The 22,856-nt window shown below is 57.2% G+C and overlaps 1 protein-coding gene across 50 annotated transcripts in view; it reads left to right on the forward strand.

Moving 5' to 3' along the window:
• CELF4 (CUGBP Elav-like family member 4) overlaps nucleotides 1-22,856 on the forward strand; it is a 290,944-nt gene that overhangs the window by 262,456 nt on the left and 5,632 nt on the right. For 5 of the 50 annotated variants that reach the window (XM_044383144.3, XM_044383149.3, XM_044383151.3 and 2 more), the window contains exons 5-13: nucleotides 109-188; nucleotides 608-751; nucleotides 1,873-2,020; nucleotides 3,899-4,048; nucleotides 7,710-7,775; nucleotides 9,137-9,220; nucleotides 14,202-14,285; nucleotides 19,037-19,115; nucleotides 19,521-19,692. In XM_044383144.3, coding sequence (XP_044239079.1) covers nucleotides 109-188; nucleotides 608-751; nucleotides 1,873-2,020; nucleotides 3,899-4,048; nucleotides 7,710-7,775; nucleotides 9,137-9,220; nucleotides 14,202-14,285; nucleotides 19,037-19,115; nucleotides 19,521-19,692 — 1,007 coding nt within the window. Of the gene's footprint in view, nucleotides 1-108; nucleotides 189-607; nucleotides 752-1,872; nucleotides 2,021-3,898; nucleotides 4,049-7,709; nucleotides 7,776-9,136; nucleotides 9,221-10,728; nucleotides 10,757-11,371; nucleotides 11,417-14,201; nucleotides 14,346-19,036; nucleotides 19,116-19,520; nucleotides 19,693-22,856 lie in introns of those variants that run through there. The other 45 variants (XM_044383191.3, XM_044383168.3, XM_044383177.3 and 42 more) reach the window with 24 other exon arrangements.

Here is a 22,856-nt window from a genome sequence, read left to right on the forward strand (position 1 = left end):
TCTCCCCTCGGCCCCTCCCGTGCCCTGCGTTTCAGCCCTATAGTGCTTCTCTGGCCTTCCTGGGGGCCCGGCCCCGGCGCCGTGGCTCAGCCTCTCCCGTCCCCCCAGGGTGCGCCTTTGTGAAGTACTCCTCCCATGCCGAGGCGCAAGCCGCAATCAACGCCCTGCACGGCAGCCAGACTATGCCGGTGAGTGGGGCAGTCAGGGGTGGGCTGGGGGCGGGCCCGGGGCCCGGGAGGGACGGAGAGCCCCGCAGGACCCCGCCTGCCCTTGCGCTCCTTGCACACCGTGACCACCCGTGCCACCCGTGCGGCGCTCACAGCCTCTCCAAGAGGCAGGAAGGCATTATCAATATCCCCATTTCTCAGACGAGGACTCCGAGGCCCAGATTGTTAAGGAACGGGACTGCCCCTAGATAAAAACCGCCCGCGGTGGGGTTAAGATCCCAGATGCTTGGGAGAGTGCAAGCGTGGGAGCTAGCTTCGGTTAGCCCCACCCCGCGCCCCGTGCCCCCTGGAGAGGATCGGGTGGGTCCAGGCTGGGGGAAGGACAGCTGGGAGAGGAGACAGCCGGGGCAAGTGGGCCTCACGCTCAGTAATGGCTGCAGGGAGCCTCATCCAGTCTGGTGGTCAAGTTTGCCGACACTGACAAGGAGCGCACGATGCGGCGAATGCAGCAGATGGCTGGCCAGATGGGCATGTTCAACCCCATGGCCATCCCCTTCGGGGCCTACGGCGCCTATGCACAGGCAGTAAGTGGGGGCGCAGCCGGGCGGGGGGGGGGGGCAGCTGTTCTCTAGCTCACTTTGCTCACAGCCCCAAACACCAAGGCCACCTAACTGTGCTGAGGGGAGCCCTGCTCCTGGCCCAGAATCTCCTGCTGCCCTGGGGCGTGAGGAGTGGTGAGGAATGAACCCAGGGAGTAGACACCAGAGGGGGTTAAGAGAAGGCTAGGCTGATGCTGGGTGGCTGCCTGGAGGAGGGGGTTGCTGCCCTGGTTCTACAGGGGAAGAGCTAGAGAGAAGGCCTCTGAGCCAGGCAGCAAGGTGGGTTACCTCAGCGCTGTTCTGCTAGTCAAACCCTAGGAAGCAGCTCTTGGAAGCAGCGAGAGAGGCCCAGGTGTCTGCTTGTCACCGCTCTCCTCCTGCCCTCACTCATGGAAGGGGTCCTCAGGCCTCTGGGCATTCCTGGCAGCGGCCCCCCACATCTGCACTTCCCCTGCTGTCCCCCCAGACCCTGCCTCCTGCTGCTGGCTGCCCATTTTTTCCTTCCACATTGGATCGGCCTCTGTCCACATCTCCCCTGGGCTGCCCCCCACCCCAGACTTGTAACCACAGCCCCCATATGCGTGGCACTGAGGTAGACCAGGATTCCGCTCTTCAGCAGTGTCCAAACCTGGCCCTGCCCACAACATGCCCAGTCCTCACTCACCTTTATGAGAACACTGGAGGTGCCCAGAGCTCGAGTCATGACCCTCCTGTTGCTTCTCCCCAGCAGACTCCAAGTTAGGACCATTTTAAACAAATCCATGCCAAGTTAGTTCTCCAGAGGCTTCTCTACCGTGTCTCTAGAGCCTTGGGTGTCACATCTCCATAGCGACAGACCTTTTACCGGGCTGACCAGCACCTGTGAAGCCTGTCCCCCTCCCCCTCTGCAACTTTAGAGTCCCTAAGACCTACCATGACTTACGATTACAGTTCTCTCAGGCCATGACTTACGATTACAGTTCTCTCAGGCCGTGGGGGTGGGGGGATGGAGCCGAACTGTCTGGGGTTCGGCTCCCGGGAGGCTGGTCTCCGGGACATGAGCCCCCTGGTGGGGAGGGCTGCCCCCCTGGAAGCGCATGATATTTTTTCCCCTTCCTCTGCCCCAGCTGATGCAGCAGCAAGCGGCACTAATGGCGTCAGTCGCGCAGGGTGGCTACCTGAACCCCATGGCTGCCTTCGCCGCCGCCCAGATGCAGCAGATGGCAGCCCTCAACATGAATGGCCTGGCAGCCGCACCCATGACCCCAACCTCAGGTGAGTGGGCAGGGCCAACACCGGGCCTGGCCAGGCAGGAAAGCAGCTGGACTTAGGGTGGGACCTGTTCATTGGCCAATTTTGTCTCCTAGGAGACCTTCCTATGGCAAGAGCACACATGTATGGGCCCAAGCAGTCCTCATCCTCCAGAAGTTTGTCTTAAGAATGTTCTAATCCCTGGGGACCTAAGGGAAGAGGGACTATGGGCCCCATGCTGTCAATGACATGATTTCAGGGTGGTGACAGTTTCACTCAAGTTATTGAACCATGTCAGGAAGCAATTCATCTTGTTCTCTTTTATAGATCTCTAGAAAGAAATTCACATGAAAACACCTCCCTTTGAGATCTGAGGGGTAAAGAGCCCTGCCCATTCTGTGACCTTGTTAGGTTGCTGGCCTAACTGCAGAAGAGGCCCATTTTTTCATTTTCCTTTAACCCAACTTAGACTCATTGGCTTTTCCCAAGACAACTGCACAATAAGCAAGAGAGGACCTCAAGAGTCATTAAAGGACAGGGGGCTTAGAAATAACCCCTTTCACAAATCTTGTTCATTAAAAATTTTTTTTTAATTTTTAAAAATTAATAAAGATTTTGTTTATTTTATTTTATTTTTTTGAAAGAGAGAGAGCCAGCAAGAAAGAGCCTGAGCTGGGGGGAGGGGCAAAGGGAGAGGGACAAGCAGACTCCCCGCTGAGTAGGGAGCCTATGCAGGACTTGATGCCAGGACGCTGGGGTCATGACCTGAGCTGAAGGCAGACGCTTAACCAACTGAGCCAGTCGGAGTTCAGTTCAGTGATTCTCAACCCGGGCAATTTTGTCCCCCTGTCCCCCAGGACATCTGACAATGTCCTGAGACATTTTTGATTGTCACAACTGGTGGTGATGGGGCTACTACTGTAATCTGGTAGGTAGAAGCCAGGGATTTTGCTAACATCCTACAATGCACAGGACGGCTCCCCACAATAAGGAAATGTCTGGCCTCAAATGTCAATAGTGCCATTGACTAGTGCCTGGTCCCAAGGGTTGGCCCCAACACCCCAAGCTCTCATTCATCAAGCTTCCTTGACTCTCCATGCCCACACCACACTGGCAGCCTTTCTGACATCCAGGAGCTGTAGAAAGACCATGCTTCCTACATGAAGAGGAAGGCCCTTTCCAATAAAATCACCATGCCATCTACACCTTGGGCTCCACCCACCTGGCATAAGGAAAGCACAGGATATTGTCATCTGACCCTGACTTTACCCTAGCCACAGTGAGCATCACCTTTGCCTCCACTGGAGGAGGCCAAAGTGTCTATTTTGTGTATGAACAGGGCTGACTGTGGACTCTGCAAAGGGCTTTCTCCTTAAGGGCAAGGGAGCATCAGAATTAAGACCTCCTCCACTTGAGTAGCAAAACCCCTTGGTAAGGAGGCAGATCAGCCCCTTCATGATCCAGACAAGAGACCAGAGCCAGCAACTTAGAAGCCCCTTCCTGACTATACAAGGGCCAGCCCATCCTGACTTAGCCAGGGTGAGCAACAATCACTGAAAAAAATGAAAGGAAAATTAAGTGTGGTCAAAGTCAAGGACACTGAGAATAGTTTATGTGCTGCAGGTCCAAGATCATGCTGTAGTCACTGGTCAGGGAAGTCTTTATGGGGTACGCTGGAGTTGGACTCTGGCTTGAGGAATGGAGACAGTTGGGATGAGTGGTGTTACCATGCAGGGAGATAATCCAAGGCCTGATTCACAGATAGGATTGAGTTGGTAGGTAAAGTCTAGGTCTATTCCCAGGCCCTTGGAGCCAACGGGTGGAGCTCCATGGGTTGGCCTTCCTCACCTTGGTTCCACTTGCCTCCCCTCCTCCTCCACCCCTCTCCACCTCTGGAATCAGGTGGCAGCACCCCTCCGGGCATCACTGCACCAGCTGTGCCTAGCATCCCGTCCCCCATTGGGGTGAACGGCTTCACCGGCCTCCCCCCACAGGCCAACGGGCAACCTGCTGCAGAAGCTGTGTTTGCTAACGGCATCCACCCCTACCCAGGTAAGCATATCTGGTAGCCGTTCCTTCCTCATGCAGCACACTCCTCATCCATTCCGTCTCTGCCCTTGGTGTTATAACAGGGAACATGTGGCTCCTACCCTCTGCCTCTTCCTTGATAGAACCCCAAATGTGATGAGAGAGACCTAGCCTCTTGCCCTCCTTCAGGAAGCCCTTGGTTGGGAAGAAGAGACCAAATTCTCCTTCTTGGAGAGGTGTCAATCTGAGGGTGAGAAAGAAGCCCATTTGTGGAGCTCCGTCAGGACCGAGAATAGATACAGTTGTACAACCAGGTAGACAGGCTAGTAACTGCAAATTAATTGAAAGTGAATTTGACCCATAGGAAGTGAGGAGATGGATGCTAAGAGGATAATCGTACTTAGCATTGAGTAGGAAAAAACCTCTTGTAGGAAGGAAGCAAAGGCACATAAATTGGCAATCTGGCCTGTGCGTACCCATTGTGTCCGTGGATCCACACACAACCAGCACTTCGGACAGGGAATCAGAACCTTTGCTAGCTCCCGAGAGCTTCCGGCATAAATTCTGGCACACAAGATCCAGGAGGCCTGCTCCTGATTAACTTTGTTCCTCTCGAACTTAGCATTTCTCTTGTGGTGAGAGTGCCCAGTTGACTTGAAGTAGCTGTTCTCTCTGCTTTTGAGGATGGACTGACAGGAGAGCAGGAAAGCTGGGCCTAAAACCCTAGAGTAGACTGTCAAGGGGCAACGTGATAGACTTGTGAAGAGTGCTGTCCTCCTTCCTGGAGGGCAGATGATTAGGTTACAGAGTCCCCATAAGTACTAGTAAGCACCAGCCTGTGCCAGATGAAAGGGGGACCCCCAGAAGGAGAACAGGACATGGGCCTATCCCCTGGGAGGTCAAAGTCAGCCAGGAATACAATATACATTGACAGCATAATGAGACAATAAAGCAGAACAGAGTGTCAAAGAGAGTGAATGTTCTCTGCTTCGAGGTGTTAAAGGATTCAAATGAAGGGAGAGTTCTGTAGGCTGAAGAAGCCCAACACACCTTCCTGAGGAGGAGGCCCAGAGCAACTGTAACAGATGGGTAGGCCTTAGAGAGGTGAGGATGAACCAGAAACACACTCCTGTGGAGGGGGCTGTCCTGGAGGCCCAGAGACCTGGGTGGGGGGCTGCCTGGCAGGGGCAGGGGCTGGTAAGGAGGCTGGCCCAACTAGGACAGAGGAGGTCAGCTTGGGCCACAAAGTAGTGCCCTCTACTCTGGTTGCTCATCAGAATCCTCCGGGTGACTTTGTGAAATCACAGAAGCCCAGAGATTCTGATTTCAGTGTCTGGAGTGAGGCCCAGACAGCCATGGAATATGAAAGTTCCACCAGCAGCAGAGTGCAAGGTCACTGTGCTAGCTAGAAGAGAATTTCCTGACTTTGACCTTGGAGTTGTCTCTGAGCTGATCCCAGTGCTTGCTCCACACCTCTCCCCTCACTGCGTAGATAAGAGGCCAGAGAAGCCCAGAATGAAGTGGCAAGGCCAAAGGATCTGGAGTGTTGTTGAAGGGTGAAGACTCCGTGCCGGCCAGGGAGGCAGGGAGGGGCTTGGCAAGCTGGAGGCGGGAGAGACCCCGCCAATCTCAGGTTCTTGGGCTCCTCCCTGCTCAGGCTCACGGGCTGGGAGATCCAGTCCCCAACACATCTGGGTGGTTTCATTTCCCACTCCTCCCTGCCTGCAAGCCCATCTGGATCTCTGGATTTTGACAAACCTGTTTCTTCCCCACCCCCACCAGCATCTGTGAGCTGTTTCCCTCATGGAATTTGGAAATGTTCCTCTCCCCCATTTGTAACAATCTGCCACATCCCATAAACAATTCCCTGCCAGAGCAGGAGGGAGGGATGGAGGGAAGGAAAGGAGAAAAGTAGTACATTAAAAAAATTAATTTACCATCTTTAAATGCGGAGTTTGGAGCTGCTGTAATGAGCGAGATCCTTCAAAGTGTTCACTCTTTGGCAGTTACTAATGAGGTCATTAAGCAGAGAAGTGGAGAGGGGTCTCAGAAATGCTTTTTTCCACTTCCTAGCCCCGGGTAGCTTCTCTGTTCTCTCCTCTCGCTCATGGAGATCATGTTTGAAGCACACAGTGTGGCCTTTACTGCCACGTACACCCCTGAAGGGGCAGCTCTCTCAACTGTTCAGGACCGTTCCCTCCTTCTGTGACAGTGTTTGCTGAGCACTGCCCTGGGGGGAGCTGCCATGGAAGTCGTGCAGGTTAGATTTTGCCTTAGGCCACCACACTGGCCTGAGGAAGAGACACCTTTTTCTAATTTGCATAAAGGCACTTTGTGTTTGAGCAGCTGGGAAGACTAAGGGCACAAAGCTAGACAGGGCCATCCAGAGAGTTGGGGCTGGTAGAGGGTCAGACAGAGGGAGCAGGAGGGAGAAGACCAGCCCAGCAAGCACCATCACCACCCCACCACTGGGAGCTCCTGGCTCCAGTCTCCGCTGTGAGGGACGCAGAGGGATAGGGTTTTGTCCCGGGACAACCCCCCGCAGGAACAGACCTGTGTCCTGACCCATCTTCAACTCCCCACTCTGAGCAGTGCCGTCCTGGGCCCAGCTTCCCTGCTGCCATCCACGCTGTGTCCAAAGACTATCGCCCCAGGATCTTCCCTTGGCTCCCCTGAAGCTCGGGAGCTGTTGTTCTAGTGGAATGTTCCTGAGAGGTTTTGGGACAAGAGCTCAGAAGGGAAGTTTGGGAATTCTTCCCTGTCTGTGGGCCCCAAAACCTAGCACTACCAAGTAGCTCGGCTGGCCTGGGGTGCCTGCAGATAAGCCCAGATAACTTTCTTCCTGCCTCACTCTGTTATCCAGTCTGCCTCAAACATACTGAGGCTGGATCTGTCCCCACTCGCCTCCCTGGGCCTCCAGGGCCAGCACCCTACCGCGTCAGTCATCAGCAGCCTTGGTCACCAAGTGTAGTGCCCACACAACCTTTACCTGCAGCACCTGTAGACACAGCAGAGGCCACAGAAATGAGCCAAGGCTTCTCCCCAGTCCAGCTTCTCCAGATTATTTGCCAGAGTATCAGCCTAAGGCTCCTCTCCTCACACTGGGCAGTAGACATCCCAGATTGATGACATCAGGTGGGAGGAAGGTCTTTGGTCTCGTGGTGCTTCAGTTTCGATGGGGACCACCCCTTTCCCAGCCACCTGCAGAGGGTGTCCCAGGCGTGGCCTCGGAGTGCAAGGTCTCCATGCCTGATGCAAACTCCCAGAGACTAATGGAGAGGTGCCTGGGTTTGAGGACAGAGTGGCAGGATGAAGCCTCCCATGGCCTTTATTTTACTGGGGGATCTGCCCCCAGCTTGTGCTGGTAGCCTCTAGCCCCCTCACCAGCTGTCCCTCAGCCATTCTCCAGGACCGGGTCACTCCGGGATCTTCCCATCAAGCCCCCTATGGTCAGGGCCTCCTCTGGCATCCCCTTCCCAGCCCTTCCCAGCCTTCTGAGTGAGCCACCCATCCCCCCTTCCCCCCACTGGCAGCAGCCTGCGTTCCCCAGCCCTCAGGCAGGGTGGTGACAGACACCACAGTGGCTGGGAAGAGCTGTGCGCCACAGCATCATCGTGTGGGCATGGCTGGGAGAGGCTGGTCTGGATGGGCACCACTGACTTCTGCTTCCTTGGCTCCCCTGCAGCGCAGAGCCCCACTGCCGCGGACCCCCTGCAGCAGGCCTACGCTGGAGTGCAGCAGTACGCAGGTCGTTAGTATCCTCGCGTCCCCAGTCTTCATGCCCGGGGGCCAGCGCCCCCTTCCCACCCCAGGCCTGGGTCCAGACTGGGGGGGAGGGGGAGGGGAACGGGAGGTGGAGGGAGGGCTCTCCGGGGAGAGGACCCCCTCCGCCTGGACAGCTAGCGTTCAGGCAAAGTTTACCTGCGCCGGCGGGGTACCCTTGGCGGTGGTGGGTGGTCAGAACTTCAGAGGAGTAGGTGAGCCAGGCCGAAGCCCTGACCTTGCTGGGCAGTTACTCATCGGTGAGGCCAGATATCCGCACCCCCCCCAACCATGGTGCTGCCGGGGCTGGTTTGTCCAGGAGCGCCAAGCCATGTGGCACCACTGGGGGTGAGGCCAGAGTTCACATCACTGGCCTGGCAAGTGTAGATGCCCGGATGTAAGGGAAGGAGCGACCCTGGAAGTGAAGCAGCTCTGCCTCCCCATCCCCCCCCTTGCCACATACAGGTAGCAGGAGTGGGGCTCCAGCAATATGAGAGGGAACAAGGGAGGGTAGGCAGCCAGAGGTAGAGAAAAGGAGAACTGAGAAGAGACATCCTTGGGGCGAGCAGACAGCCTTAGGTCACTGAGTGGGAAGGCGGTGAGCCACTGTAGGAAGCCCAGGGCACGCTGTCGGCCATGATTCTCTGTCTCACACACACCATAATCATCTCTGGCCGCTGGTCTCCTACTGCCTGGCCAGGTCAGAAAGAGCCAGCGAGATCTCCCCTGAGGGCAATGTGGGGGTTCTGGTGAAGCTGGCCTTTCACATCCGGAGGTCAGGGGAAGCTCTTCCACCTGCTGGGACCCTGAGCTCTGACCTCACATGCTGCACCCTTGGGAGCCAGGCCAGGCTGAGGAAGGGGCGGCCATTCCTGTCCCGCCTCTGACCATTCCCCGTGGAATGCAGAAAGCACCAGGTTTGTCCAGCTCAGCGCTCTGCCCCTGGGGACCACCCCCTGGCGGGATCCCCGGTGCCATCTGAGTGGGCCAGGGTATGTGTGCCAGAGTCAGCTGTGGCTCAGACAGTGGGGGTCCCCGTGGTGTGGCTGATCTGGCCCGGGCATGCCAGTGTTTTTGGTAATCCATTATTGTGGGTTATCCACGCATGTGGGTTGGCCATTGTTGCAGAATAAACTTGCCTTTCCCCAAGCCTGTGAGCACACGCGCGTACACACACACGCACACTCAGCTGGCTTTATCTTAAGCGGCTAAGCTAAAATGCCCTTTTTGGCTGATCTGCTTTTACTGCTCAACACTGAAGTTTCTCTCTTTCTTCCTGCCTCTCACTCTGTCTCTCTCCATGTCACTGTTGCCGTTTCTCCCTCTTGCCTCTTCTCTTTGGCCCTCCAGCAGCCGCCTACCCTGCTGCCTATGGTCAGATAAGCCAGGCCTTTCCTCAGCCACCTCCAATGATCCCCCAGCAACAGAGAGAAGGTGAGTCTTTGAGCTGGGGCTTCCTCCCCACCCCGTGCTGTCCCCAAAGAGGCTATTCATTTGGGCCTTTGGCTGGGCTGTTTCTTTCGAAAGGTGACCACGTTTGTGTGTTGTGTGAAGACAGCAGGATTGCAAGATGCAGTCCTCTCCAATCCAAGCACAGAGGTGGGCTTCTGGAGGGCAGCTCTGCAAGCCCAAGTGGTAGGAGGTCAGAAAGGTGGAACGTGGAAGAGGTGAAGTCCAAGAGTCCCCCTCCCCTGATGGACAGGATTTGGCCAGTGGAGAGGAAGGGAAAGGAGTAGAGTAAGGAGTCCTATTCGTCACGGAGAGGAGAACTCGTATCCTCTGGGTGACTGAGAGAGACAGCTGGAGCTCCCAGGCTGGGACTCCACGGGCAGCTGAGGGGGCGCGAGTGCCTCAGTGCAGCCTGGTGGATGAAGGGGTTCCTAAAAAGTCACATCCAGAGGTCCTGGTGTGCACAGGGCACGGGGCAGGCCAGGCAATGCCAGTGGGGTTTGGGAGGCTGGGATCTAATAAAGACCCTCAGTGTCCTCCCATTCCAGAGCCTAGAGACCCACAGGAGGCTGGAGAAGTAAGCCCACCCTCAGGGACTCTGTGGACCTGCTCACGGAGAGATCAGTGTGAGGGGCTGGAATACTAACAAGGTCTTGCCTTCCCCACCCCACGAAAAGGTCACCCTGCCAGTGAGGCCCCCACATCTGCCCCGGAAGCCCACTTGGCCAGGGGGTAGCCGGCTCGTAGTCCCTGCAGAAGACTCTCCCAAAGCCAAGGGAGGTAGGTCAGTTCTGGAAAGGACCCCAGTGGTCTGCTAGTCCAAACCCATTGGTCAGACAGGCCCCACACAGGCCCCAGATGGCTGAGAGCCTGGGCTTTGAAGCACAGCCTTCTGGGTCTGACTCCCAGCTTGGCCACCTCCTGCCCTCTGACCCTTGATGTCCTCACCTGTAAAATGAGGATAGCCAGCATCGGTCACTAGGGAAGCATGACGCTCAAAGGAGCTCAATTCTCCCTGGAACTCCAGCAATTTTCTATGGATTTCTCGCTGTGCACACAGCCCTTCCTTCACCAACTGTCACCCCTCCAAAGTTGCCCATGATGCCCATCACCCCAGTTTACGCACATGGGGCAGCTCCTGAGATCCGTATCATCGTCTCTTCATGTCCCGGAGAGCCAAGCTGCAGGAGCCCAGAGGAGTGTGCAGCGGGACCCCTGCCCACAGCCTGCAAGCTGGGCTCGCTCTGGCTCTAGCTCTGGGTGCCCTCTGGGCCACCTGCTGCTCAAGAGGGGAGGGCATGGTGCCGCAGCTCTGTCTCCACCAGAGCGGCCGCTCCTGGGCTGTGGCCCTCCAGCCTGCTTCGCCCCTGCCTCCCTCCCCTCAGTCCGGCTCTTCCAGTGTCACGTCAGTCAGATCAGAGCCAGGAGGAGTGGGAGCCTTGAGGGGTGGGGGCCAGGAGCATTGCCCCCCCTCCCCCCTCCCCCCCCCCCCCCCCCCCCCCCCGCCCAGAACAGAGCGCTGTGCCCACAGGGACTATTGCTTTTGTCACCCCACTGGCCTTGGGCTGACCCACCCTCAGCCTGCAGTCAACGCCCTGCATCACTCTAAGCCTGTGGGCTCAGGGGTCTCTAAACCCTGCTACACACACACACACACACACACACACACACACACACACACAGCTGCAGATCAGTGCTGCTCTGACCAACACACAGGATAGGCCCTAGCACTGGCCTTACACAGAGGGAGCCCCTCCATCTGCTCCCTGCTCCTTCTGCCTTACACTCTTCTCCACCCCATGCATCTCTCTCTCCACTTCTCAGACCTTCCTTCCATCTCTGAGTGGCTACAGTTCCCCACCCCCCACCCCCACCTTGTGCCCTGCTCCCCAGACCAGTCCCCTCCCAGCCAGCTCTCGGATCTCAGGATCTCCAGCTGTTGTCCACATTCTCCCTGACTGTGCACTGGATAAGCCCCATGGGGAAGCAGGGCATGGGGAGGGGTGAATCATGGACCCAGATGTGTACAGAACCAGGCTTTATATGAACGTGAGCTCAGGGTGCCAGGGACAGCATCATCAGAGGAGGCTCTGGGGGCCTCAGAGGGTGAGGTCTTCAGCACACAGAACTGGGGAGACAAACATTCAAGGCAGGGAGAACAGGAGCAAAGGCATGGGTGCTGTGGAGTATGAGGTGAGCTTGGGCCTGGGGATGGGACGGGGCAGGGAGATAGGCTGGGGTGGGCTGGAGCCAGCCCAAAGCCTTGTCCACAGTGTTGCCTGAGGCGCAGGTGAGAAGGGAGGCTGTGTTCTTCCAGCCATGCCAGTGGTTGACCCTTTCTGTCATGGTTTCCTCCCCCTGTGTGATGTCATTGAAATACCTGGACACACTGGTTGCTGGGGACAGCCTCCTTCCAACACTTTGTCTTTGAGTTGAGCCTGAAAACCAACAGATGTCTGAATTCCTGGAGGCTGTCCGCTCCACCGACGGGCCGAGGTGACCCCCAGGGATGCTGGAGTCCTGGCTGCACCCAGGGCCACAGTGTGGTCAGGGCAACCATCTTCTGACTCTGAAGCTCTGTTTTACCATTTTTCCAAAGGCTGGGTGGGACCAGATTGATGTCCACAGTCCTCGCTGCCATCTGGACGCTCTAGGATCTGTGGATGAGGAAATGCAGGGAGGGCTTGGGGGTAGAAGGCGATGTGTAGGCTCCCTGATGAGGGGTGAAGGACGGAGGGGCGGTGCTAGGCTGGAGCTGGGAGAGCCGTTCCTGTGGAGCTCACCTGCCTACCATACTGACGGGGACGAGCCTAGGGGTCCTGGCCTCAAAGGCTTCTTGAATCTTTACGTTGAATAAACATAGCGTCCATGTAGAGCAGCTTGCAGAACTTGAAGCGAGGGTCCCAAATTCAAAGCAGCTGGCTGCATGGGGTGGAGCACTGAGGGAAGAACTGAAGAATGGGATGGAAGGAGGAAGGAAGGCAGTGCTGGAGGAGAGACAGGAGGACAAGAGAAGGCTAATACCCCATCCCTAGATCTCCCAATTTGGTTGGAGGGAAAACCTCCCAGACCTAAAGCAGAAAGAGCCTCAGACCACAGACTGTAGACTTAGTACCGGAAGAGGCAGAGCATATGGGGACTATCTAGCTGGGAGTCCTGGAAGAAGTGTGGCTTAGATCAGGCGTTTGAGCTGGTTCCTACCCCATGGGGACCTACATGGAGCCGGGGACCACCAAGGGACACATTCCCCAAGGATGAACCAGGGAGAACCTGGTGTGGCTGGAGACGGGGGAAGGGAAGGGTCACCAGCGCTTGGGGGAATTCAGCAGCAGGGCCTCAGGACCCTTGCACTTGCGCCGGTTCTGAATGCGCCGTCAGCTGGCAGTCTGCCTGGGAGACAGTGGTTGGGCCCCTGAGCAGAGGCTGAGGGCGGGAGGGGGAGGGCAGATGGTGCAGGGCGGGGAGGTCAGATGCTCAGAGGGTGGCTTTGGTGGTCAGAGGAGTCTTTGGAAAGAGCACTGAGGAGAGTGAGGGTTAAGAGACTTGCTCCCGAACTGGGTTACCTGCAGCTTCACCTGTCCCAGGGAAGCACCACAGGGTTCTGGCCATGAAAGCCACATAGCTGCCCACGTTGGAGCCTCACTACCTTCACTTTTCGAGCTCGCGCTTAGTTCCTACCAGCCTCTGGTCAGCACCTTGGTTCTGGGACACCTCTAACAAAGGCAGCCCCCTCCTTGCACAGCCTCCGCAGGTTGGAAACAATCATTGGAACGACCGCATTTTAAAAGGTTAAAAATATGTGGCATACTTTGTTTAAAATGGCAAGACATAGACGAATCGTCTTGGAAAGATTTCTATTTCAAAGTGAAAATTGAGCATGTTGGTTTTTTAAAAAGAAAAATGTAACTCTTTAGCGGTCTGGAAATTTCAGAAATCCAAAGGCCTCAACAGTGTTCAGCGTTTCTGGGGCGTGGAGATTTATGATAGGTAGAGAGGGGAAGGCACAGACTACAGAGGCAGATGGTCTGGGTCCATATCCTGGATCCAGCCACCCCCAGCTGTGTGACGTTTGGCAGGTGACTTAACCTCTCTGGGCCTCCGTTTCCTCCTCTGTGGAGTGGGAGCTATGATAGCACTGCCTGCAGGAAGATTAAGTGACTTAACATACATCTCAAGTGCTTCGAGGAGGCTGACCTGTAGTTCATGCAATAGAAGGGGCAGGGTTGTTCTCCTTGTCATGGAATGGGGAGCTCCACGGGCGGAGGCTTGTGGGTACGCAGGCTCATCCCGCAGCCAGGCCCTGAAGCGCCTCCTGTGCACGTAGCCTGGGGGAGGAGACAAGAGAAGTCTTGATTTCTGCTCTCAGGGCCAGGGCTGAGTGTGGGGCTTGGGGGAGGGGAAGGAGGGACCGTTGCGCACCCAATGGGAAGCAGTGGCTGCGGGGAGCGGAGGAAGGTGGGCCAGAGCAGCGGCCACTCTGTGGGCGTGGTCTGAGCTGGGGCCTGTCTGTGGCGGCGGCCACGGGCGTAGCTGCCCCAGGGCGATTCCAGAGCAGGCGCTGGGCTGGAGGGCGGCGGGGGCAGACCCTCCCAGGTCTCCCTTCCCTCTCCTTAGCGCCTCCTCTCCCAGGCTGATCCGGCCTTGGCAAGGTGGCCCCCTTCACTCGTCAGCTCCGCCTCTGGAGCGAGTTGCCAGGCACCCTGTTACAGCTTCATTTCGCAGCAAAGGTGACTGAGGCACAGAGGTTCAGTGACCTGCCCAAGGGCAGGGCGGAGACCAGAGCTCAGACTGGGGCTCAGCAGTCCCCACTCCTCAGTGGCCGCCCTTGGATCTTGGATGAGACCCCCCTTCCCAACCTTGCCCCCCTCCCTGCTGCCGCTGCCTAACTCGCTCACCTCTCCTCTGTCTCTCTCTTCCCCCCACCCCGCCATCCCTCCTCCCCGCCCCCCCCCCCCCCCCACCGCAGGGCCCGAGGGCTGTAACCTGTTCATCTACCATCTGCCCCAGGAGTTTGGGGACGCTGAGCTGATGCAGATGTTCCTCCCTTTCGGTAATGTCATCTCCTCGAAAGTGTTTGTGGATCGGGCGACTAACCAAAGTAAATGCTTTGGTGGGTAAAGATAACAAACCAACTAGCTTCACCCAGGACAGGGCGGTGCTCGCACCAATTTACCAGTGTCCGACTGCTTTTAACCTCCTCCTTCACATCGCCCCCACCCCCGGGTGCTCCCTAAGGGCCAGCCCCCAGCCTCCATCCCCCACCCCTCTTCTTTCTGCTACTGTTCTTTTGGCTTCTTGGCTTTCCCTGCCCACCCCTGCCCCCCACCCGCGCTACCCACCTCCCCCATTCCAGTCCAAGAGACAGGTTCCCTGCCCTCCGCAAGGCCCAGTTTCCACCCACCGAGAAGGGGCAGGAGTCACCTGGGGTCAGGGCGGTGGGGGCATCCAACAGAGCCCATTCTCCCAGCATCCCCTCCTCTGGCCATTCCAGAGGCCCTGGTGGACATGGAGCATGATCCTTGGGGTGGGGGGTCTGCCCCGCTGAGGCCCCCATCCTGCCTGCCCCTTGGCCTCCTCTGTCCACCTCTCTGTCCTGCCCCTGCCGCCCTTCTCTGTCTACCCCGCTCTTTGCTCCCCTCCTGCCATCCACTGAACCCTCCTTCCCCCACCACTCCCTCAGGCCACCAGAGCCACATTGCTGAGGAGTCAGGAAGAGCAAACTGGTCCTGCCCTCAGGAAGCCTCAGGTCTGAGCTTAGATGACAATGATGCCTACTGCGCAGCACTGAAGTCTGCAAGGCACCAAGTAATGGAGCAAAGAGAAAGGCAGGTGGCTGTACACAGATGTGAGGAAGGGGAGGGAGTTCCACGGAGGGAGAAGAGGGAGAACCGAATGGGCACGGAGCCGGAGCGGGAGGAGAGGGGAAGGACAGTGACTGGGGAAGCAGCAGGAGGCTTTGGGGAGAAGGGGTCAGGGGAGGCCAGCCACGAGGGAGGGGCTGCGCTGGGAGGGCTGACCAGTCAGGGGAGGACGCTGCTTCTGGGCTGGAAGCAGTGGGAGACGGTGAGAGGCCCCTGACCTGAGAGTAGCAGAATAAAAATACATATTTTAGGAAGTGTGCTTGGTGGCAGGATGCGAGATGGGACGGGGGACTCGGGAGGACCCAGGAATCTGGTTGTCGGATAAAATACAGGGTGCCAGTTAAATTGGAATTTCTGATAAACAATGGCTGCATTTGTGTGTGTGTGTGTGTCCCAGATACTTCGTGCCGTGTGTTCCATGCAATATTGGGGTATGCTTATGGTAGAAAAATTATCATTATTTATCTGAAATTTTAATTCAACTGGCCACCCTGTGTTTGGATTTGCTTTAGACCTCTGGAATCCCACCTCATTCCCACACCTCTCCCCTCCACTCCTCCTTAGCCCCCTCTCCTGGCTTCCTTTCACCTCCATCAGCCCTTCCTCTGGGGCAAGATCCACTCACGAGTCCCAAAGGAGTGAGGAGTCCAGTCCCCAGAGAGCCACACATGGAACCAGAGCTGAGTCAGCCAGAAGCTTAGACCTCCAGGTTGAACCCCAGATTCTGGGCCTGTGAGGACAGAGTAGGGGCCTGGGTTGCCTGCGGAGCCCCGCTCGCGGCTTGGGATGGTAGAGGGGAGACCGCACAAGTGTGTAGAAGCATCAGCACACACAGGTGAAGGAGAGCCAGGCTGGAGACGCACTTTGCAGAACCATGAACGGCGTGAGGTTTTAGAGCGTGGTCCCCAAAGTGGTCAAGATCTTTGCACCGTGGTCCCTTCCCCTCTGGCAGCCACCACAGGACACGTGTGGTACTTGGAGGGCATAGAGTTATCCCAGCAGTTCCTTCCTCTTTGGGTATGAGAAAACAAAGCAAAAGCAAAAGACAGCGGTGCACCCCTCCCCTGTTTGACTGGTATTTCTGCTAACAAATTACGGTTATGTATGTAAGAGCAACACACTGGAGAACGTTGCGTTTGCTCTTTAAATCAGGCTCAGATGTTACAGATGGCAGAAGACGCTGCTGGGAGCCCACCAAGCGCTGGGCACCTGGGCCAGCAGGCTTGCTCTCTGGCCACGTCCTCAGAGCCTTTGTGCCATCCCAGCTGGGAACGCAGCCCATTTTTTAAAGGCATTTCCTTCGAGTCTGCCCCAGACACTAGCCCCACCATTTGCCTATTTAAATTCTCCAGGACCAAGGTTTTTTCCCTGCTTTTTCTGAAAATCCCCCTCTGTTTCCCTCTACTCCGGCTCTCTCCTCTGTTCCCGAACAGACTTCCAGCGCTAAACACCCGCTGGCCTTAGAGAAGGATGGGCTCCTGGCAAGCCGCCTGGCCCAGTGCTTCCTCCTTAAGCCCCATGGGGTCTTGCTTGCTAGCTTTGGCAGCTGAGCTTTTGGCAACTCTCCCAGAGGCCTTTAGTGTGAGAACAAACTCCACTGCTCATTCCTAGGCAGGGCATTTAAATCTGAGCCTCAGTGTCCTCGTTCGTGAAACGAGGATGTCGGCGGTCATTTCTCAGGAGCGGTGTGAGGGTTACAGGAGCTGTTGTGTGCGAGGGACTTTGCCAGAGCAGACCCTCAGGAGGTGCTTATTCCCCAAAGGAGGGGTTGTCTTTGAGTAAATGCGGTCCTATGTTGAAGTGAGCCCCTGAGAGTCCCCCACTGGCTCTTTAGAAGCATAAAGAGAATCTTCTAGGAGCCTTGTGAGCTGATGTGCAGCGCAAGTACTTGCTATGTTGGAAGAAGGGCTTGGGCGGGGGGGACACCAGGAGGGCATCCTCCCCACATGGCTTCCCACCGTCTGGGAGGCAGGAGCCTTCTCAGGGCCCGGAGGGATGGGGGAGGAGGCTCTGGGGGGAGGAACACGGTCCAGGGAACCATAAAAACGGGAGATGGTGTCCAGAGCCCTGTTGAGCGGCCCTGACTACTCACCAGTTAACAGAACTAGCTGAGGAAGAAACGTTCCCTTGAGCTGGAACCCTTCCCAACCCCTGAGCTCCCAGAGACTTTAAACTCTCCTATGAAGGCTGGGCTTCTTCCCTCCAGGACCTCTTATTCCCCACTCTCCCCACTGGGCTGCTGTCCTTCCCTTTACCCCTCTGCCCTACATAGCACCTCCAGCCCCTTTATCTTTCTCCCAACTCCTCCCTGCTTTGCTCACATTTGTTTCCTGCAAAAAAAGCCACAGAGGGCAGGGGGCAGGTGGGGAGGCGGAGTCCGAGCTGGTAGTGCTGTGCTAGCAGGCCAACGCAGGGGAGGGGGTGCCCCCTTCAGTTAGGCGCTCTCTCCCAGCAGGGGTAGAGATTAGTTCAACCACCCCCCTAAGGCTGGGGGAGAGCAGTGTAGCGGACTTTCAGTTCACACGTGTGAAAACTGCTCTGCGAAGACTTGACTGTGCGCATCAGGCAGAGAGGTCATGGGGTGGTGGATCGGCCAGGGGTGCTGATCTCCGACTAAGGGTGACCCAAGATCGCTCCTGTTTTGGCATATGGACTTGTACAGAGGTCAGTTATGTTTCTCCGGGCCTGGCTCACCTGCCATCTGAGCTCACAGGCACCCACTCTTGAGGACACTTACTGCAGGTGCACCCCGCCCCCCATCTTTGATGGCTCACGGCTGCAAGAGCAAACGTGAGCAAACATGAGCAAAAGCTGGGAGGAGTCAAGAGAAAGAGGAAAGAGACCCATGGAGGCAGTGCCTAGCGCAGAGGTAAAAAGAGTCACCACACGGGGAGGGTGAAGGAGAGGTTGAGGACAGGCCCAATGTACTGTGGACAATTAGCCAAGAAAGCAGCTACTGCTTCAGTGGGGGTCTGCACACCTATCACTTACATATCCAGAGGCCATGTGGGGACAAGCACCCTAAATGAGACATGTTTGCAGGATGGCCTGGGAACCTCGCCAAACTTTCATATATTTCGCAGGATCTAAGTCCATTTTACAGGAGAAAGGGCCTCTAAAGTCAAATAAATTCCAGGAAATAAAGCTATAAATGTCTATTTACTGGAGAACTTGGGGTGGGAGGTGGGGGTTTATTTTGTTAATGTGCCTTGAACTGCCGCTGAGGGGCACCGTGGTAAGCCTACTTGACCACAGAAGTCCCTTTCTCAGGAGCACAGATTAGGGCCAGTTTAGGAAATGCTGATGCGAAACATAGTCTCTGTAAGGAGATGCGTTCAAAGTTCCCAAAGGGTGACTTCTAAACTAACTTTCAGAACCTTACCCATCCCCAACTGGGAGCTGCTTGTTTTCAGAAGGTGACTGGGAGCCATAGATGGTTTTCTATCTCATTCTGGGATGTTGGGGGGAGTGACTGAGTGACCTTGTGAAAAGCACTGCTGCAGTGCCTGGTCCACAGAGAAAGCTCTCAACGAACTTTTACTACCAGTGTTAATTTGTAGTACTATTGTTATTATAGATACCGTGAGGGGTTCCTAGGGGATGCATCAGTTGGTGCGCTTAGAATCCGGGGCAAGAGCACCGGCTCCCAGGGCTTGGAATTTTACTAAATAAAAGGGAAGTGCCAGCAGCCCCTGGGCGCGAAGCGGTGGGTTCCTGCGAGGCGGACTGGATTTAGGCAAGTGTCCGCCAGGAGCCTGGCTGGGGGCAGCCTCGCTAAGGATCGGGAGGGGGGCGGAGGGCCGCGAGGACTGTCAGCCCCTGCCCTACCCCGCGGCCAGGCGGCCCTCGGCCCTCGCGAGGGGGGCGGCTGGAAACGGCGGAGGAGAGGTTTTCTCCGGGGTGCCCCCTCCCTCCCCCTCGCACTCCTCTCTCTCCCCAGGCCGGCACCCTGTGCCCTCCCGCTGCCAGGCCCCCTCCTGTCAGGGAGGACAGTGTCCAATAAACTCCTCCACCCGCAGGTGTGTCCGCCCTCCCACCGAAGGAGAGGGCTGAGGTGCCGGGGCCGGCCGGGGTGGGGGGCGAGGGCGCTCAGGAGAGTGGCGCCGCCCAAAGCCGCGGTGGAGCTGGGGAGGCCCGGCCCGGTGATGCCGGTCGGCGAGGCCTGGAGCCCCAGACACGCCCACCCCGGGAGGGGCCGCGCGCTCGCGGGCTGTGGGGGGCGTGAGGCCGGGCCGGGGCGGGGCCCGAGGGGGGGGAGGAGCCTCGAGGCCCTCCTCCTGCCCTAGGTGAGGCGGGAGCGCAGGGAGGGGCCGTCGGCAGCCCCGCCCCGCCCCGCCCTCGGGCCCCGCCCTTCTCCCCACCCACCCCTCCCCGCCGGGGCGGCCCCGTGGAAACCCAGGCCCTCGTCCCTCGTGTCTCGCCAGGCTTCGTGAGCTTCGACAACCCGGCCAGCGCGCAGACCGCCATCCAGGCCATGAACGGCTTCCAGATCGGCATGAAGAGGCTCAAGGTGCAGCTGAAGCGGCCCAAAGACGCCAATCGCCCATACTGAGCGCCGGCGGGAGCGTCCCCCGGGGGAGACCAGGACTCGCACAGGTAACCGGGGGCGGCCGGGGCGCGGGGACGGGGGGTTGGGGAAGGGACACCGGTCGGACCCGCCGCCTCCTCTAGCCTTCCTGAGCTGGACCCTCGCTTGCCTTGGACCCGCTGCGCCCAGCTCGACCTGCTCCTCACCCGGTGCCTGGGGCAGGCCTAGAGCTGTGGTCAACCGGCAGAAATGGGCGTGGCCATCCCCCTGTTGCAGAGCCAAGAGAAGCAGGAGTGAGGGAAGCGTTCTGAGAAGGTGGGGCGAGCCCTGGGCCATCTAGGAGGTCCACACTAGCAATCCTGTTTGCCAGAAAACCCAGGGGTGAGCCTGTGGCAAGCTCAGGGCTGGGAGAGTTTGGGAGGGGGAGCTGTCCACGTCTCCTGGGCCTTCTCCTGGATTCCCTGGCTCTCCCCTTCCCATCTCTCTTGCCTTGAGGGCTGGTGGCCTTTAGACACTTGACCCCCTCATCCCTCCAGTTCTCCACAGCTCAGTCAGCCTGGGGCAGAAGCTGAGGAGGGTGATGGCCTAGCACTGGGGCCACTTACCCTGCCTGCTTTACCAAAGGCCATGAGGAGTGGGCAGTTGTCACCCCTTCCTGCTCAGTCTGGGTTCTGCCTTGCGGCTGAAGACACAGTTGGCCACTTGTTCCCTTGGGTGAAGCAGCTTCCTGGGAAAAGGCGGGATAGGGAGAGATGTTCCAGGCCCTCCTTCAGCCTGGTATCCCACCTTGCTGGGTGCTCCTGTAGGCCCAGCTCACCCACAGGCCAGAGGCAGGCCTCCCAGCCCTCTGCCCCTCCACTCCCATGAGCAGTGCTCTGCACCAGCTACTGTTAGGTACTTGGGACTCAGCACTGAATAAGACTGACAAGAACCCTTGTCCTTAGAAGGGGAGACAGACAATAAACAATGACATATGGCCAAAGTGTAAATTATATAGTGTGTCAGAATTGTTGGTTACAGTTAAGTCAGGTAGTTACGGTAGGCCTTATTGAGTAGGTGACATTCAAGCAAAGACTTGAAGAAGGTGAGGCAGGGAGCCACGCCAGCATCTGGAGGAGCGAGTCTTTCATCTGAAGAAACAGCCAGTGCAAAGGCTCCAAAGAGAGGGCGGGGTGTTGTGTTGGAGAGCAGCAGAACAAGGTGGCTGGAGGGGAGCAAGCACAGGGCAGGGAGGGAGAGGAGACCCCAGAGGTGAGGGAGACCACCTCATGCAGCCCCTGCAGGCCTCCCCTCTGAAATGGGGGAGTGGGTGTCGGGGAGCAGTTGGAGAGCTCTGAGTAGAAGAGTGGCGTGACCCATTTGCATGTCAGAGCGATCACTAGTTGCTGTGTTGATAGCCTGTGGGAGACCAAGCAGAAGTCTGGTGATGGACCACTCAGTCCCGGGCAACAGCAGTCAGTGTGTAGGGGGGAGTTGCGTTCTTGGTGTTGTTGGAAGGCAGAGCCTTCCAAACAGCCAGATGCTGTTTATAATGAATTGGAGGTGGGTGCGACGAAGGAGTGGAGGATGACCCCCAGCTTTCGGCCAGAGCGACTGGAAGAGCAGAGTTGCCATGACCCGAGATGAAGAGGGTAGGGGGAAAGACCAGGCCCAGCGCGTGAGAGTTAGCCACTCACGTGGAGGTTCAGAATCTGGAGTTTGGGGGGGTGATCTCTGATTTCCCAGTCTCCCTTCAGATCCCACCACTGCTGGCAGAACCCTCCCCCCCCTTCCACCCGGGAGCAGCAACACTCACTCAGTCAAAGAGGGTGTTGGAGCCTCTAATCTCTGCATGGCTGGAGAAGGAGAAGCAAAAGCCACCTCTCTTGCCTCCTGAGCGGAACCCCCCCCCCCCCCCAGCCCATCTCTGGCCTGGGCTTGGCACTGGCCTGCAGATACGAATGGGTCACCATCCTGCCTGCAGAAGCTTCTGGCTCAGCAAGCCCAGACCGCAGGACGTGGCGCTGGTCAGTGAGAGCAGCCCTTTCTGGACAGAGAGCCCTTTTTCATAGATAAACTTAGCTCTGCCATGAAGGTACGACCTCTTGGGCTTCCATTGCCACATTAATGAAACTAAGGTGTCGGAGTCATCAGAGGATTTTTAAAGAGGAGGTGCACTCCGGGGCCGTGCCCTGAGATTCCGAGGGGCCCCCTGGGTCTGTTTTGTGCCTCCCGTGAAAGCAGCTTGTCTTAGCCTCCTAGACCTATGTGCAATTAAACGCAAGCAAGGATAGAAGCTGTAGGTCAGAGAAATTCCCGGAGGAAGGGGTAAGTAAGGCAGATTTGCTCTTTGGGACAGAAGGTAGGAGTGGCCCACGGGGTAGAACCACAGTTGGAGTGAGGGCTTGAGAGGCGTGGTTTAGAAAGCAGAGGGGTTCTTCTCCCAGGGAAAACCAGGAGTAGGCAGCCCAGAACCCAGACTTCACGTGGTGCTTACCGTACGCGAGGCACAGTTCTTACAGGTTACAAGTCTAAGGCGTAACTGTATCGCTGTGACTGTCTTTCTTCTCATTTTAAAGATGGAGCACGAAGGGTTAAGTTACTTGCCTATCACCTACTGAGTGGTACTGCCAGGGTTCCATTCGGTGCTGGAGCATTGTGCCAGAGGCTGTGCTCTTAAATGCCTTTAAGTAAAGGAGAATGATCACCAACCCCCCCCCCGCCCTCCCCCTATCCTCCCCCCACCCCTCCCACCCCAGAGTCCTGTCCTGAATATCTGAGGGGGCCTGTCATGACATCTCCCTGCTAAGCAGTCTCTGAAAAACTATGACATAACATAACTCCTACAAATAAAGTTGACCTTTAATCCATTTAGACAGCATTTTAACAAAAGGTGATTTCAGGCTTTCCAACTTGAGACTGTTAGAGGCTGTAACAGAAGGAGATGCTGAGACAAGGCGCAGACTTGGGGACTGCAGCAAGAAGTGGAGGAAACTGTGCAAAAGCAGCTAAAAACCCCACGATTTTACAGGCCAGTAAAGGGTGTTTGCAAATGATGAGTCCTAGATGCTCAGAAGGGCAGGGCTAGCCTGAGCAGCAGGGCAGGGGCCGGGGGGGGGGGGGGGGGGGGAGGGGCGGGTGGTGGTGGTGGTGGTGGTGGTGGTGATGGGGTGGAGGGATCTCAGGGCCCGGCTGGCCACCCGCAGTGGTAAAGGCGAAGTCACAGCGTGGGGGCCAGAGCCAGGTCAGATCA

This window comes from Ursus arctos, unplaced genomic scaffold, assembly GCF_023065955.2.
Source record: "Ursus arctos isolate Adak ecotype North America unplaced genomic scaffold, UrsArc2.0 scaffold_17, whole genome shotgun sequence".
Classification (NCBI taxonomy): Eukaryota; Metazoa; Chordata; class Mammalia; order Carnivora; family Ursidae; genus Ursus; species Ursus arctos.